Source organism: Mizuhopecten yessoensis, unplaced genomic scaffold, assembly GCF_002113885.1.
Source record: "Mizuhopecten yessoensis strain PY_sf001 unplaced genomic scaffold, ASM211388v2 scaffold931, whole genome shotgun sequence".
In the NCBI taxonomy this organism is placed as follows: Eukaryota; Metazoa; Mollusca; class Bivalvia; order Pectinida; family Pectinidae; genus Mizuhopecten; species Mizuhopecten yessoensis.
The window spans coordinates 18,910-38,265 of NW_018403793.1; the positions used below are offsets into that span (position 1 = coordinate 18,910).

The 19,356-nt window shown below is 34.0% G+C and overlaps 1 protein-coding gene across 4 annotated transcripts in view; it reads right to left on the reverse strand.

The window, feature by feature from the left end:
* LOC110455636 (tetraspanin-6-like) overlaps positions 1-19,356 on the reverse strand; it is a 60,390-nt gene that overhangs the window by 17,293 nt on the left and 23,741 nt on the right. For all 4 annotated transcript variants that reach the window (XM_021505892.1, XM_021505885.1, XM_021505907.1 and 1 more), the window contains exons 3-6: positions 10,678-10,917; positions 3,784-3,858; positions 1,097-1,213; positions 434-556 (exon numbers count right to left, since the gene is read on the reverse strand). In XM_021505892.1, the coding sequence (XP_021361567.1) occupies positions 434-556; positions 1,097-1,213; positions 3,784-3,858; positions 10,678-10,917 (555 nt within the window). The remainder of the gene's footprint in view (positions 1-433; positions 557-1,096; positions 1,214-3,783; positions 3,859-10,677; positions 10,918-19,356) is intronic.

Here is a 19,356-nt window from a genome sequence, read left to right on the forward strand (position 1 = left end):
GTGTGTCACTGTTTATTGACGATGTGTCACTGTTGATTGACGATGTGGTACTGTTTATTGACGAGGTGGTACTGTTTATTGACGATGTGTCACTGTTTATTGACGATGTGGTACTGTTTATTGACGATGTGGGACTGTTTATTGACGATGTGTCACTGCTTATTGACGATGTGGTACTGTTTATTGACGATGAGATACTGTTTATTGACGATGTGGTACTGTTTATTGATTCACGATGTGGTACTGTTTATTGACGATGTGGTACTGTTTATTGATGGTGTGTTACTGTTTATTGACGATGTGTCACTGTTGATTGACGATGTGGTACTGTTTATTGACGATGTGGTATTGTTTATTGACGATGCGGTACAGTTTATTGACGATGTGGTACTGTTTATTGACGATGTAATATGTTGGTTTCACGTTTACTTACTTCGTTAGCATTAGCAGGCAAACATATAGGAGGCGTGGTTGCGGACGTCTGACAGCACACAAGTGGTAGAGTGGTGCCACCCGGTGAAATGTCCGAGTAGTTGCTGATCCCGCAGCACTCAAACTATTTAAAAAAAATGTTGCATTACAACAAAAAATATATGTTTGACAAAATCATTCAGCTTGTTGTGACTAGATTTATGATCTAGTATATATTTCAATCCAAACATCAGTAGATAGATTATAAATCATGATAGAGGTTTATATATCAATCCAAACATTAGAAGATAGATTATAAATCATGATAGAGGTAAATGTATAAAATTAATCAATCAATCAACCTCAGTAACTTTATGTTTGTACAGTCTCTCTTCGTCCTGTTTAACGACTTAGGATTAATGTTACTTTCATCGGTATTCAGACTCTAATCACCCTATCAGCTTTACTTACACATGCATGCAACATTCCATCAATAAATCTCAAGGAACCTTTATGATTGTGCAGATTTTCCTACATGTACTTATTTATCGGTGTTAAAAATAACCTTTATTTAAACATCACTTAAAATAAATATGGTGAATGACGTACGAATTCCAAATAGCAGTTATACACCAGGTTACCTCATATGTATTCAAATTCTGATCATGCCGCCGGTTATACTTACTGTTTGGAACATCCGATCGAATGCGGCTTTAACCTTTTTCGTTTCGTCGGTTGGACTTGCTGCATTATAATTATCTTTCAACACCTTAGTAGCCTCCTCCGAGAAAGAGCTATTTATCTGTGAACATAAATAAAGATTATATGTTGACGTTTGATTCTACAACTGTACTGAGTGGAATATCCTGTGTCTGCTAGGATGGGACAAAAGATCCTCAAAATTAAAGAAATGTCTAGTTTGACTTTTGTAATTTAGTAAATTGGTTTCAAAATAATCACATAAGGGCAAATCCAGATAAATTTCAGACTCTTTGCAAGAAATCAGTTGAAATTATAAAATTAATATGATTTTTTTGGCTCAACTTTTCAATACCACAGCCATCTTTAACAAATGCCTCAATGTTTATGTCCATCTCTAAAAAAAGTACCTTATGACGTCATAGATGTCATTTCGACGTCATAATTCCCCGATGTAACGACCAAATCAGAAAAAAACAGTGAAATTACCAGAAATAAAAATTGATTCCAGTTTAAATTTTGATATACGTCACTGATATCTGTGTGAAAGCTTCCAGATAACTAAATGTGGTTTTTTTTAAATTGGACGATTTTTAATCAAGCAGGGAAAACCATTTATTAACAATTCTTTTATAATTTCAAACTTTAACTTCTGTCCCCTGGTATGGCATTTTACTAGTATGAAAAGTGTGAAAAAGATGGAAAAGATCCAGGAGCGTGCGCTGAGATTTGTGGAGTCCGACTATGTTTCATCTTTTAATCATCTTTTAAAGTTCTTCAATACCACTGTTTTACATGTAAATAGACTTAAGAGTATGGGATGTGAAGTATTTAAGATTGTACAAAAAATGTCTCCTGAAAATATACAGGATTTAATACATCTAAAAGACGTATTACACTTTCAGGAATGAAAAGACAGTAAATATCCCAGCAGTAAACTCTAGTAAGTAAGGTAGCAGTGTACAGTAGCGTACGGTGGCCATGGGTGATATTTTTGTACAATGAATAACCCCTGTAATATTACATGTATCAAAAGTTAAAAAAAAAACACTCAGCTCTAAAATTGGCATATACATGTTGAAGTGGACTATGTGGGCTTCACATTTTAAAAAAAATCGAATTTGGTTTGAGACTACATTTTTGACCATTTACGCATCTGTGTCTACACAACAAAAGCTAGCTTTTCATGTAGTCTATTTTTGTACTCAGCACATGTGTAAATATTGTGAAAAATCTAGCTTGACGACCTATGCTAAAACGTGAGTATCTGTGACCGAGTAGGTGATAATTAATTTAAGACAGATTTTAAGAAAAAAAATACTACTTGCGTGGGTCAAATTTTGGGTTAAAAATCATGATTTTTTTGCATGTTTTGATGTGGTAGCCATGGTTTTCACAAGTCCTAAATCTGGGGAAATCACTTTTTGAAAAAATATTCATTCTTCTAAAAAGACTGTATTCAAATGGTAGTTTATAAATATGTATATATATGTAGGTGTGTTGTGCAGGATGAATCCGCTATCCATGTTTATCCGAGACATGCCCTTTATTTTTAGGGTCAAGCCATTTCTACTGTACTCTGCTACCTAAGGACAAAAATCATTCTCGTTTGGGGCAGCCCGGATGTGGAACAGCCTACCAAATGTATTACGGAAATGTGAATATTTTCCAGAATTCCGGAGGCTGAATCACACTTGGAGTGGTATCATTTGTACCGGCACTATCTGTTTAAAACTGTCTGCTGAATTATTATTTGTCCTGTCCACTGTTTTTTATTATGTTTAAATGTGCTTTAAATGTTTTTTCTGTTTAAATTCATTGTACATTTAATTTGTATCAGCTTTAATTTCTGTATGCTTTATGTGTGCTTTTAATATTGCTCATTATCAGAGAACCTGGTAGGAGGGGATTACCGATCACCTGTCCTCTCAGCTAAAATACTTTACTGTATTTACATAAGAAATCGGGATCTTAACATTCTCAATTGTATTTTACAAATATTTAATTTTTTGATGATTATTTATAAATTGTAACTAAACATTTTTACTCAGTCACATTCCGATATCTTAATCAAATAAAATCTCATAGTGTTATATTATTAATGAATATTTGTCAATATGGTATATCTTTGTGTGTGCTGTTTTATGAGCTTGTTCTTTTTTCTGCATGTTTGTATACTTTTTATTTCAATATTGTTTCGTTTTCCCACTGTGATATTTGTATATGTTCTGTTGTAAGAATAGCTTTTCAGAGCTAATGTTTCTTGTTACATATATACGACAAAAATAAAGTGTCTTGTACCTTGTACCTTGACAGAAATATCGATGTTCCCTTTTCATATATTGATGTAAACAACCTGATACTTGTCAATAACTCGGTATGGGACCAAAGTCTACACAGGTTTTACCAGGTCATTTGTCTGATGGAGTTACCAGAGTACATACTGTACCGGACACCAGAACGTCTCGTATAAACACCAAGTACTACATATACCTGTATAGTATATACATGTATAAAATACCAACCCAAAAATAAGGTTTTGAAATATCAAATTGCACTATTTACTTTTGGGAAGCACACATACAACACATCCAAGTATATTTTTTAAGTGACATATGTTGACATTTTGGAAAATGTGGCACAATTTGTCTTGAGAAGGTATAAACTACTCACCTTGCCCTTAAAGGAAGCAAACAGCGCTATTCCGGCAATCTGGACAATCATCAAAAGGATCACGACAATGGCGTACTACAAGTAATAATGATATATATAACAATGGCGTACTACAAATAATAATGATATATATAACAATGGCGTACTACAAGTAATAATGATATATACAGCAATGACTTACTACAAGTAACAATGATATATATAACAATGGCGTACTACAAGTAACAATGATATATATAACAATGACGTACTACAAGTAACAATGATATATATAACAATGACTTACTACAAGTAACAATGATATATACATGTATAACAATGGCGTACTACAAATAATAATGATATATATAACAAAGGCGTACTACAAGTAATAATGATATATATAACAATGGCGTACTACAAATAATAATGATATATATAACAATGGCGTACTACCAGTAATAATGATATATATAACAATGAAGTACTACAAGTAACAATGATATATATAACAATGACGTACCATAAGTAACAATGATATATACAACAATGACGTACTACAAGTAACAATGATACAAATAACATGGCGTACTATAAGTAACAATGATTTATATGAACCCTCTCAGAATTCATGTAAAATACAGTTGTTTCCAGCATTTTAAACAAGGAAAGTATGTATTTACCAGAAAGAATGACCAGTTGATTCTATGAATTCTATTACCTATATGACAGGGACTAGATTCTATTACATATATGACAGGGACTATATTCTATTACCTATATGATAGGGACTATATTCTATTACCTATATGACCGGGACTATATTCTATTACCTATATGACAGGGACTATATTCTATTACCTATATGACAGGGACTATATTCTATTACCTATATGACAGGGACTATATTCTATTACCTATATGACAGGGACTATATTCTATTACCTATATGACAGGGACTATATTCTATTACCTATATGACAGGGACTATATTCTATTACCTATATGACAGGGACTATATTCTATTACCTATATGACAGGGACTATATTCTATTACCTATATGACAGGGACTATATTCTATTACCTATATGACAGGGACTATATTCTATTACCTATATGACAGGGACTATATTCTATTACCTATATGACAGGGACTATATTCTATTACCTATATGACAGGGACTATATTCTATTACCTATATGACAGGGACTATATTCTATTACCTATATGACAGGGACTATATTCTATTACCTATATGACAGGGACTATATTCTATTACCTATATGACAGGGACTATATTCTATTACCTATATGACAGGGACTATATTCTATTACCTATATGACAGGGACTATATTCTATTACCTATATGACAGGGACTATATTCTATTACCTATATGACAGGGACTATATTCTATTACCTATATGACAGGGACTATATTCTATTACCTATATGACAGGGACTATATTCTATTACCTATATGACAGGGACTATATTCTATTACCTATATGACAGGGACTATATTCTATTACCTATATGACAGGGACTATATTCTATTACCTATATGACAGGGACTATATTCTATTACCTATATGACAGGGACTATATTCTATTACCTATATGACAGGGACTATATTCTATTACCTATATGACAGGGACTATATTCTATTACCTATATGACAGGGACTATATTCTATTACCTATATGACAGGGACTATATTCTATTACCTATATGACAGGGACTATATTCTATTACCTATATGACAGGGACTATATTCTATTACCTATATGACAGGGACTATATTCTATTACCTATATGACAGGGACTATATTCTATTACCTATATGACAGGGACTATATTCTATTACCTATATGACAGGGACTATATTCTATTACCTATATGACAGGGACTATATTCTATTACCTATATGACAGGGACTATATTCTATTACCTATATGACAGGGACTATATTCTATTACCTATATGACAGGGACTATATTCTATTACCTATATGACAGGGACTATATTCTATTACCTATATGACAGGGACTATATTCTATTACCTATATGACAGGGACTATATTCTATTACCTATATGACAGGGACTATATTCTATTACCTATATGACAGGGACTATATTCTATTACCTATATGACAGGGACTATATTCTATTACCTATATGACAGGGACTATATTCTATTACCTATATGACAGGGACTATATTCTATTACCTATATGACAGGGACTATATTCTATTACCTATATGACAGGGACTATATTCTATTACCTATATGACAGGGACTATATTCTATTACCTATATGACAGGGACTATATTCTATTACCTATATGACAGGGACTATATTCTATTACCTATATGACAGGGACTATATTCTATTACCTATATGACAGGGACTATATTCTATTACCTATATGACAGGGACTATATTCTATTACCTATATGACAGGGACTATATTCTATTACCTATATGACAGGGACTATATTCTATTACCTATATGACAGGGACTATATTCTATTACCTATATGACAGGGACTATATTCTATTACCTATATGACAGGGACTATATTCTATTACCTATATGACAGGGACTATATTCTATTACCTATATGACAGGGACTATATTCTATTACCTATATGACAGGGACTATATTCTATTACCTATATGACAGGGACTATATTCTATTACCTATATGACAGGGACTATATTCTATTACCTATATGACAGGGACTATATTCTATTACCTATATGACAGGGACTATATTCTATTACCTATATGACAGGGACTATATTCTATTACCTATATGACAGGGACTATATTCTATTACCTATATGACAGGGACTATATTCTATTACCTATATGACAGGGACTATATTCTATTACCTATATGACAGGGACTATATTCTATTACCTATATGACAGGGACTATATTCTATTACCTATATGACAGGGACTATATTCTATTACCTATATGACAGGGACTATATTCTATTACCTATATGACAGGGACTATATTCTATTACCTATATGACAGGGACTATATTCTATTACCTATATGACAGGGACTATATTCTATTACCTATATGACAGGGACTATATTCTATTACCTATATGACAGGGACTATATTCTATTACCTATATGACAGGGACTATATTCTATTACCTATATGACAGGGACTATATTCTATTACCTATATGACAGGGACTATATTCTATTACCTATATGACAGGGACTATATTCTATTACCTATATGACAGGGACTATATTCTATTACCTATATGACAGGGACTATATTCTATTACCTATATGACAGGGACTATATTCTATTACCTATATGACAGGGACTATATTCTATTACCTATATGACAGGGACTATATTCTATTACCTATATGACAGGGACTATATTCTATTACCTATATGACAGGGACTATATTCTATTACCTATATGACAGGGACTATATTCTATTACCTATATGACAGGGACTATATTCTATTACCTATATGACAGGGACTATATTCTATTACCTATATGACAGGGACTATATTCTATTACCTATATGACAGGGACTATATTCTATTACCTATATGACAGGGACTATATTCTATTACCTATATGACAGGGACTATATTCTATTACCTATATGACAGGGACTATATTCTATTACCTATATGACAGGGACTATATTCTATTACCTATATGACAGGGACTATATTCTATTACCTATATGACAGGGACTATATTCTATTACCTATATGACAGGGACTATATTCTATTACCTATATGACAGGGACTATATTCTATTACCTATATGACAGGGACTATATTCTATTACCTATATGACAGGGACTATATTCTATTACCTATATGACAGGGACTATATTCTATTACCTATATGACAGGGACTATATTCTATTACCTATATGACAGGGACTATATTCTATTACCTATATGACAGGGACTATATTCTATTACCTATATGACAGGGACTATATTCTATTACCTATATGACAGGGACTATATTCTATTACCTATATGACAGGGACTATATTCTATTACCTATATGACAGGGACTATATTCTATTACCTATATGACAGGGACTATATTCTATTACCTATATGACAGGGACTATATTCTATTACCTATATGACAGGGACTATATTCTATTACCTATATGACAGGGACTATATTCTATTACCTATATGACAGGGACTATATTCTATTACCTATATGACAGGGACTATATTCTATTACCTATATGACAGGGACTATATTCTATTACCTATATGACAGGGACTATATTCTATTACCTATATGACAGGGACTATATTCTATTACCTATATGACAGGGACTATATTCTATTACCTATATGACAGGGACTATATTCTATTACCTATATGACAGGGACTATATTCTATTACCTATATGACAGGGACTATATTCTATTACCTATATGACAGGGACTATATTCTATTACCTATATGACAGGGACTATATTCTATTACCTATATGACAGGGACTATATTCTATTACCTATATGACAGGGACTATATTCTATTACCTATATGACAGGGACTATATTCTATTACCTATATGACAGGGACTATATTCTATTACCTATATGACAGGGACTATATTCTATTACCTATATGACAGGGACTATATTCTATTACCTATATGACAGGGACTATATTCTATTACCTATATGACAGGGACTATATTCTATTACCTATATGACAGGGACTATATTCTATTACCTATATGACAGGGACTATATTCTATTACCTATATGACAGGGACTATATTCTATTACCTATATGACAGGGACTATATTCTATTACCTATATGACAGGGACTATATTCTATTACCTATATGACAGGGACTATATTCTATTACCTATATGACAGGGACTATATTCTATTACCTATATGACAGGGACTATATTCTATTACCTATATGACAGGGACTATATTCTATTACCTATATGACAGGGACTATATTCTATTACCTATATGACAGGGACTATATTCTATTACCTATATGACAGGGACTATATTCTATTACCTATATGACAGGGACTATATTCTATTACCTATATGACAGGGACTATATTCTATTACCTATATGACAGGGACTATATTCTATTACCTATATGACAGGGACTATATTCTATTACCTATATGACAGGGACTATATTCTATTACCTATATGACAGGGACTATATTCTATTACCTATATGACAGGGACTATATTCTATTACCTATATGACAGGGACTATATTCTATTACCTATATGACAGGGACTATATTCTATTACCTATATGACAGGGACTATATTCTATTACCTATATGACAGGGACTATATTCTATTACCTATATGACAGGGACTATATTCTATTACCTATATGACAGGGACTATATTCTATTACCTATATGACAGGGACTATATTCTATTACCTATATGACAGGGACTATATTCTATTACCTATATGACAGGGACTATATTCTATTACCTATATGACAGGGACTATATTCTATTACCTATATGACAGGGACTATATTCTATTACCTATATGACAGGGACTATATTCTATTACCTATATGACAGGGACTATATTCTATTACCTATATGACAGGGACTATATTCTATTACCTATATGACAGGGACTATATTCTATTACCTATATGACAGGGACTATATTCTATTACCTATATGACAGGGACTATATTCTATTACCTATATGACAGGGACTATATTCTATTACCTATATGACAGGGACTATATTCTATTACCTATATGACAGGGACTATATTCTATTACCTATATGACAGGGACTATATTCTATTACCTATATGACAGGGACTATATTCTATTACCTATATGACAGGGACTATATTCTATTACCTATATGACAGGGACTATATTCTATTACCTATATGACAGGGACTATATTCTATTACCTATATGACAGGGACTATATTCTATTACCTATATGACAGGGACTATATTCTATTACCTATATGACAGGGACTATATTCTATTACCTATATGACAGGGACTATATTCTATTACCTATATGACAGGGACTATATTCTATTACCTATATGACAGGGACTATATTCTATTACCTATATGACAGGGACTATATTCTATTACCTATATGACAGGGACTATATTCTATTACCTATATGACAGGGACTATATTCTATTACCTATATGACAGAGACTATATTCTATTACCTATATGACAGGGACTATATTATATTACCTATGTGACAGGGACTATATTTTATTACCTATATGACAGGGACTATATTATATTACCTATGTGACAGGGACTATATTTTATTACCTATATGACAGGGACTATATTCTATTACCTATATGACAGGGACTATATTCTATTTTCGACGACGTCATTCCAAACATCTTTCTTAAACGCGAGAACGTTAAAAATGGAGATGTTGGTGATTTATTACATTTATGTTTCAGAAGGATACTTGCAACTGTTTAAAATCTCATATCCTGGATTCGTCGTTGTTTGTTTTCAATTGAACATGTGCGCCGATTTGAAATTTGACCTAGAGGTTAAGGTCACATTGAGCTAATAAGAGTGCATTGTTCACTTTTTGTTGAGGATGTGTTTTTAGAATTCATCAGGTTATCTTTAACGGTTTAAAAGTTACAGCAGTTTACATGACATTTCACACTTGTTTGACCTTGAACCTGAGTTGAATGTCAAAGAGACGTCATCACACTGTACTACACACATTTGGACGATAAATTTATACTTTAGGTTTAAGGTCCAAACAAGAAACATGTATTATAAGAAAGCTTAAGAAGAACCATAACTAATACAAACTTCTTGAAGTACATCACGTGCTACTTACGATCACAAGCATCCATCTCCATTGACAACATGCTCCACAACATCCAAAGAAACCGATGGCAAAGATGATGAAGCCGACGACGATGAAGATGTTGGACAGCTGGTCGAGCATCGTGTAGACGTCCACTCCACCAACCATATCAAGGTCGATTTTGTCCAGCGCATCTTTGATGTCATCTTGAAGTAAGTCCTCGCCGAACTTGAAGTAAAGTCCTGCAACTGCGATTCCTAAACCAAGCAACTGCAAAAGAATAGAGTTTATATTAAGTATTAGTAGGTAATAGGATTAAGTAGCGCCGGTTATTCCGACATCATTTAAATCTAGAACTAGAGGAAGGAAAGGATGGTTTTAATTTATAAACGACAGCCGTTATATCAATGACTACTGTCAATATACTGTTCATTGACGAAGGGCGTTACATGGATGTTTTACCGTATATAAACAATGAAAATTATATCGCGATTTTATGAATTAAAATGAGAAGAATTATATTTAAAAATCATACTGTTTATGAACGATGGACATTATATCTTGGTATTACTGTATATAATAGAGGGCCACTGCTTCAAAACGTATTACGGAATATAAACGGAAATAGTTGTATACTGAAGCTTAGTGTATAGAAACGAAGGGCACCATATCTAGGTTTTACTGTGTAAGCGAAGGGCACCATATCTAGGTTTTACTGTGTAAACGAAGGGCATCATATCTAGGTTTTATTGTGTTAACGAAGGGAATCATATCTAGGTTTTATAGGGACAACGAAGGGCATCATATCTAGAATTTACTGTGTAAACGAAGGGCACCATATCTAGGTTTTACTGTGTAAGCGAAGGGCACCATATCTAGGTTTTACTTTGTAAACGAAGGGCATCATATCTAGGTTTAACTGTGTAAACGAAGGGCACCATATATAGGTTTAACTGTGTAAACGAAGGGCACCATATCTAGGTTTTATTGTGTTAACGAAGGGCATCATATCTAGAATTTACTGTGTAAACGAAGGGCACCATATCTAGGTTTAACTGTGTAAACGAAGGGCACCATATCTATGTTTAACTGTGTAAACGAAGGGCACCATATATAGGTTTAACTGTGTAAACGAAGGGCACCATATCTAGGTTTTACTGTGTAAACGAAGGGCACCATATATAGGTTTAACTGTGTAAACGAAGGGCACCATATCTATGTTTAACTGTGTAAACGAAGGGCACCATATATAGGTTTAACTGTGTAAACGAATGGCACCATATCTAGGTTTTATTGTGTTAACGAAGGGCATCATATCTAGGATTTACTGTGTAAACGAAGGGCACCATATCTAGGTTTTACTGTGTAAACGAAGGGCACCATATATAGGTTTAACTGTGTAAACGAAGGGCACCATATCTAGGTTTAACTGTGTAAACTAAGGACATCATATCTAGGTTTTACAGTGTAATCGAAGGGCATCATATCTAGGATTAACTGTGGAAACGAAGGGCATTATATCTAGGTTTTACTGTGGAAACGAAGGGAATCATATCTAGGTTTAACTGTGTAAACGAAGGGCATCATATCTAGGTTTAACTGTGTAAACGAAGGGCACCATATCTAGGTTTAACTGTGTTAACTAAGGACATCATATCTAGGTTTTACAGTGTAATCGAAGGGCATCATATCTAGGATTAACTGTGGAAACGAAGGGCATTATATCTAGGTTTTACTGTTGAAACGAAGGGAATCATATCTAGGTTTTACTGTATAAACGAAGGGCATCATATCTAGGTTTTAGTGTGTAAACGAAGGGCATCATATATAGGTTTAACTGTGTAAACGAAGGGCATTATATATAGGTTTAACTGTGTAAACGAGGGGCATCATATATAGGTTTGAGTGTGTAAACGAAGGGCATTATGTCGAGGTTTTATTGTGCAAACGAAGGACATCATATCTAGGTTTAACTGTGTAAACGAAGGGAATCATATCTAGGTTTTACTGTATAAACGAAGGGCATCATTTCTAGGTTTTATTGTGTTAACGAAGGGCATCATATCTAGGTTTTACTGTGTAAACGAAGGGCACCATATCTAGGTTTAACTGTGTAAACGAAGGGCACCATATCTAGGTTTTACTGTGTAAACGAAGGGCATCATATTTAGGTTTAACTGTGTAAACGAAGGGCACCATATCTAGGTTTAACTGTGTAAACGAAGGGCATCATATCTAGGTTTTACTGTGTAAACTAAGGACATCATATCTAGGTTTAACTGTGTAAACGAAGGGCACCATATCTAGGTTTAACTGTGTAAACGAAGGACATCATATTTAGGTTTAACTGTGTAAACGAAGGGCATCATATCTAGGTTTTACTGTGTAAACTAAGGACATCATATCTAGGTTTAACTGTGTAAACGAAGGGCACCATATCTAGGTTTTACTGTGTAAACTAAGGACATCATATTTAGGTTTAACTGTGTAAACGAAGGGCACCATATCTAGGTTTAACTGTGTAAACGAAGAGGATTAACTGTGGAAACGAAGGGCACCATATCTACGTTTAACTGTGTAAACGAAGGACATCATATTTAGGTTTAACTGTGTAAACGAAGTGCACCATATCTAGGTTTTATTTGATTAACGAAGGGCATCATATCTAGGTTTAACTGTGTAAACGAAGAGGATTAACTGTGGAAACGAAGGGCACCATATCTATGTTTAACTGTGTAAACGAAGGGCCCCATATCTAGGTTTAACTGTGTAAACGAAGGGAATCATATCTAGGTTTTACTGTGTAAACCAAGGACATCATATCTAGGTTTAACTGTGTAAACGAAGGGCATTATATCTAGGATTAACTGTGTAAACGAAGGGCATCATATCTATGTTTTACTGAATGTAAACGAGTAACATTGCATCAAAGAGTTAGCGGTGAAATATATCGACGTTTTTCCTGTTATTGTGGTTAGCAGAGTAAAATATCAACCAAAGGTAGACAACCCTGTCTGACATGGCGGAAAATGTTTACAATATATGTTTTCGGATTGATAAAATTGAAGTGTGATAGGTGGATTGATAATGGTTATTATATTTTTAAGTTAAGCACGAACTACTTAATATGTAATAAACCCTCTTAGCACGTGGAAAATAATCGATACAGCTGATTAATTCACAACAACATGTAGTTAACTAAAATAACAGATTGGTATAGAATAACACAGTGGTATAAAATAGCACATTGGTATAAAATAACACATTGGTATAGAATAACACATTGGTATAAAATAACACAGTGGTATAAAATAACAAAGTGGTATAAAATAACACAGTGGTATAAAATAACATATTGGTAAATATATGCAACAGGTGTTTAACCAATTATATACAACAGGCGTTTCACCAGTTATATACGACAGGCGTTAAACCAATCTTTTACTGTATATATGAAAGACAGTCACTATTTCAAGGTTTTATACTGGTTAGTATTTATAAATATTTATAATCTTTACCAAGAAAACAAAACCCAACCATTATAGTGCTCTTATATAATTATCAACAAGACATATAATCTTTATCGGTTATCATTTTACATGCTGATAAGTCAAACACTCAGGTTTTGTTTCTGCTGCGTCCATATTGACGCGGTAGAGCTGTAACGATAATCACCATGACAACTGCAGGGCAATGTAAACAGTTAACGGCGATTATAACATCAGGTGTAACATATGGGCTGTGTATTGATTTTTTTCCGGATCGTGACACAAGATCAAACTGCATATGATAGTGAGATATACTTCGTGTTATTAACTCTAGATACAACAGGAAGATGTCCTACATTGCATAGCCCAAACTGATAGTTTCCTCGTTGTACGTCCTTAAATGACCCTAGCTATTAATAGGACGTTAAAAAAATTGAACCTAACCAATCCTACATTGTATAGGTCAAAAGTTCAATTTACACTGTTACTCCTACATCACAATGTATATAAGTCAAAAGTTAGATTCCCCCTTGGTCCTACATTGTAAAGGTCAACAGTTAGATTCCCCCTTGGCCCTACATTGTTAAAGTCAACAGTTAGATTCCCCCTTGGTCCTACATTGTAAAGGTCAACAGTTAGATTCCCCATTGGTCTTACATTATAAAGGTCAACAGTTAGATTCCCCCTTGGTCCTACATTGTAAAGGTCAGCAGTTAGATTCCCCCTTGGTCCTACATTGTAAAGGTCAACAGTTAGATTCCCCCTTGGTCCTACATTGTTAAGGTCAACAGTTAGATTCGCCCTTGGTCCTACATTGTAAAGGTCAATAGTGTAATTCCCCCTACGTCCTACATTGTAAAGGTCAACAGTTAGATTCGCCCCTGGTCCTACATTGTAAAGGTCAACTGTTAAGATTCCCCCTTGGTCCTTCATTGTAAAGGTCAATAGTGTAATTCCCCCTACGTTCTACATTGTAAAGGGCAGCAGTTAAGATTCCCCCTTGGTCATTAATTGTAATGGTCAACAGTTTGATCCCCCTTGGTCCCTTCATTTAAAAGGTCACCGGTAGGTTCCCCCTTGGGCCTACATTTAAAAGGTCAACCGTTAGATTCCCCCTTGGTCCTACATTGTAAAGGTCAGCAGTTAAGATTCCCCCTTGGTCATTCATTGTAATGGTCAACAGTTGGATCCCCCTTGGTCCTACATTGTAAAGGTCAACTGTTAAGATTCCCCCTTGGTCCTACATTGTAAAGGTCAGCAGTTAGATTCCCCCTTGGTCCTACATTGTAAAGGGCAACTGTTGAGAGTCCCCCTTGGTCCTACATTGTAAAGGTCAGCAGTTAAGATTCCCCCTTGGTCATTCATTGTAATGGTCAACAGTTGGATCCCCCTTGGTCCTACATTGTAAAGGTCAGCAGTTAAGATTCCCCCTTGGTCATTAATTGTAATGGTCAACAGTTGGATCCCCCTTGGTCCTACATTGTAAAGGTCAGCAGTTAAGATTCCACCTTGGTCATTCATTGTAATGGTCAACAGTTGGATCCCCCCTGGTCCTACATTGTAAAGGTCAACTGTTAAGATTCCCCCTTGGTCCTACATTGTAAAGGGCAACTGTTGAGAGTCCCCCTTGGTCCTACATTGTAAAGGTCAACAGTTAGATTCCCCGTTGGTCTTACATTTAAAAGGTCAATAGTGTGATTTACCCAGTTTCTCCTACATTGACGAAAGTCAACAGTTTGATTTTCATTTATAATCTTTTGTTGTTTAGATAAAAAGCTTGATTTTCTTTTTTAATCTTATGTTGTTTAGATAAAAACGTGATTTTCATTTATAATCTTATGTGGTTTCCCTATTTAGTTTTCTTTTAAATGATATCTTTATTTCAAAAAGATACTTTTATTTTTGTATGTCTATATTTGTTTCAAACATCTTGCAATGTTTAACTTTTTTTAAAAGATAAAATGGGAAAAGTACCGTTGAGTATTTATAGATGTTATTATTCCGATCTACATTGTGTAAAGGTATTTTGTTAAACATTTCATAATTATTAAAATTCAAAATTTGATAATTTGACATTGGACATATTTTTTATACGTATTTTCCATAATTTGGTCCATTTCAGGACAAAGTGGTATATAGTTATAGACAAAGTTGTATATATTTATAGACAAAGTGGTATATAGTTATAGACCAACTGGTATATAGTTATAGACAAACTGGTATATAGTTATAGACAAACTGGTATATAGTTATAGACAAACTGGTATATAGTTATAGACAAACTGGTATATAGTTATAGCGTACTGGTATAGAGTTATAGACATACTGGTATAGAGTTATAGACAAACTGGTATATAACTCTATACCAGTTTGTGTATAACTATATATCAGTTTGTGTATAACTCTATACCAATATGTCTATAACTCTATCCCAGTACGCTATAACTATATACCTGTATGCCTATAACTATATACCAGTTGTCTATAACTATACACCAGTCTAACTATATCTATATACCAGTTTGCCTATAACTATATACCAGTTCGTCTATAACTATATAGGAGTTTGTCTATAACTATCTACCAGTTGGTCTATAACTATATAGGAGTTTGTCTATAACTAGATACCAGTATGTCTAAAACTCTATACCAGTATGTCTATAGACAAACTGGTATGTAGTTATAGACAAACTGGTATATAGTTATAGACATACTGGTATAGAGTTTTAGACATACTGGTATATAGTTATAGACATACTGGTATATAGTTATAGACATACTGGTATATAGTTATAGACAACTGGTATATAGTTATACACACACTGGTATAGAGTTATAGACAAACTGATATATAGTTATAGACAAACTGGTATATAGTTATAGACAAACTGGTATGTAGTTATAGACAAACTGGTATATAGTTATACACAAACTGGTATATAGTTATAGACAAACTGGTATATAGTTATAGTTAGACTGGTGTATAGTTAAAGACAAGCTGGTATTTAGTTATACACAAACTGGTATATAGTTATACACAAACTGGTATAGAGTTATAGACAAACTGGTATCGAGTTATAGACAAACTGGTATATGGTTATAGACATACTGGTATAGAGTTTTAGACATACTGGTATAGAGTTTTAGACATACTGGTATATAGTTCTAGACAAACTGGTATGTAGTTATACACAAACTGGCATATAGTTATACACAGACTGGTATATAGTTATAGGTAAACTGGTGTATAGTTAAAGACAAGATGGTATTTAGTTATACACATACACAAACTGGTACATAGTTATAGACAAACTGGTATATAGTTATAGACAAACTGGTATAAAAACAACGTACTATATCGTTAACACTATAGGATAAATGTATTACCCAAAGTTGAAATGAAAAAAACAACACTTTAAAATAATCTTTTGAGAGTTTCGTGAATGAAGTTTCCTGTCGAACGATTTGAATTCGTCAGTCTACAATCTCGATTGTTTGGGCTTCCGTGACAAACTGAAGTAGGCCCACCTTTGTACAGGTAATGTGAACAGGAAGGTATGTGGAGTCATATTTCTAAAAAAAGGAGTGATCACAACCTACAGTAGTGTGTCGTTGATGAACATACCAGTAAACGGACCCCCTTATGTCTCTACATGATCAGTAAATAGTGGGTATACCATGTCACTAAGGCTGTTGTCTCACACCCTTTACACGTCCATTACATCCTTAGTAATCCTTGATCATTTGTTTGTAGTCACGTATGAAGACAAAAATACTAAATATGTTCTTAAAGCGACGTTTTCACAAAAAATTCAAATATAGGATTTCTTGTCATTTATAATGATAACTATCAGGTATTATATATTCTGATAACTGTCAGGTATTATAAACAACAAACACATGTCCTGTTGTTTATAATGATAACTGTCAGGTATTATAAACAACAAACACATGTGTTGTTGTTTATAATGATAACTGTCAGGTATTATAAACAACAAACACATGTCCTGTTGTTCATAATGATAACTGTCAGGTATTATAATCAACAAACACATGTCCTGTGATAACTATCAGGTATTATAAATATTATAAATATTCATGTTCCATAATATAAAAGCAAAGTGTTTTAATATGATCTATTCTAATTATCAAATGTTTGGGTTTATGATAAAATTCGTGGATTCACCAACTTAAGTCACGTGATGTATATGTATGGATTCATATCAGAAATGAATCAATATTTGATAACCTCCTTTCACCACAAGGAGGTTCGTATTAATTATACAATTACAGGTGAAAATATAGGACTGCATCACTATGGAAACAGACGCGGTAACCATGACATCGTCTATGATTATATAGGATGATAGTAAGCCGTATCGTTTGGCTTCTGGTTATTAACATATTACCACAGATAGTGATGAGACCCCGACGCTTATTGTCACGAACATCTTCAAAACAATGTTAACTAAAATATCGCGACCAAAGCATGCGTACGACAGTATCGCGACCAAATCATGCGTACGACAGGATCGCGACCAAATCATGCGTACGACAGTATCGCGACAAAATCATGCGTACGACAGAATCGCGACCAAATCATGCGTACGACAGTATTGCGCCCCGAACGGTTGGAGAGTTGTTCGTTTAGGAAATGAGGTGTAACTTAGTAATCTGATGTAGCTTTTAGGTAAGCCTTGACAACTGCATATACACGGTTGAACCGGATACGCGAAAAGGGGCCTAAGATTCGATCAAATAAGGTGAGATGAGATTCGTTTATATAGGAATCCGTCGATGAGTAAATGGTATCGGAGATATGTTTGTCCCTTTTATCCTTCCGTACACTGACTACTGTCACCTATATAGTATCAACCGCTGTCATCCTCGCGATCTTTATTGTTCGTACACTTGTTTAGTTTGTCCTTCAGCCCACGCTTGACCACTGGGCACACTGACCACTAATATATGTAAGGAGATATGTTTGTACTCGGTTAGTAACATACTGGATGTCAGACACGCCCAAAAAAACTGATCGAATATCGGAACAATTTGTCCTACCATTACCTGTAAATCTACCTGTCAGCCACATGGTACACTATCTTTATGTACAATAGTTTAGGTAACAGTCCGGTATTACTGTCACAGATGTGACATGTTTTACCGGGGTAATTATACCATACCCGAGTATCGGCACTTCTAATACATAAATATCATCTAT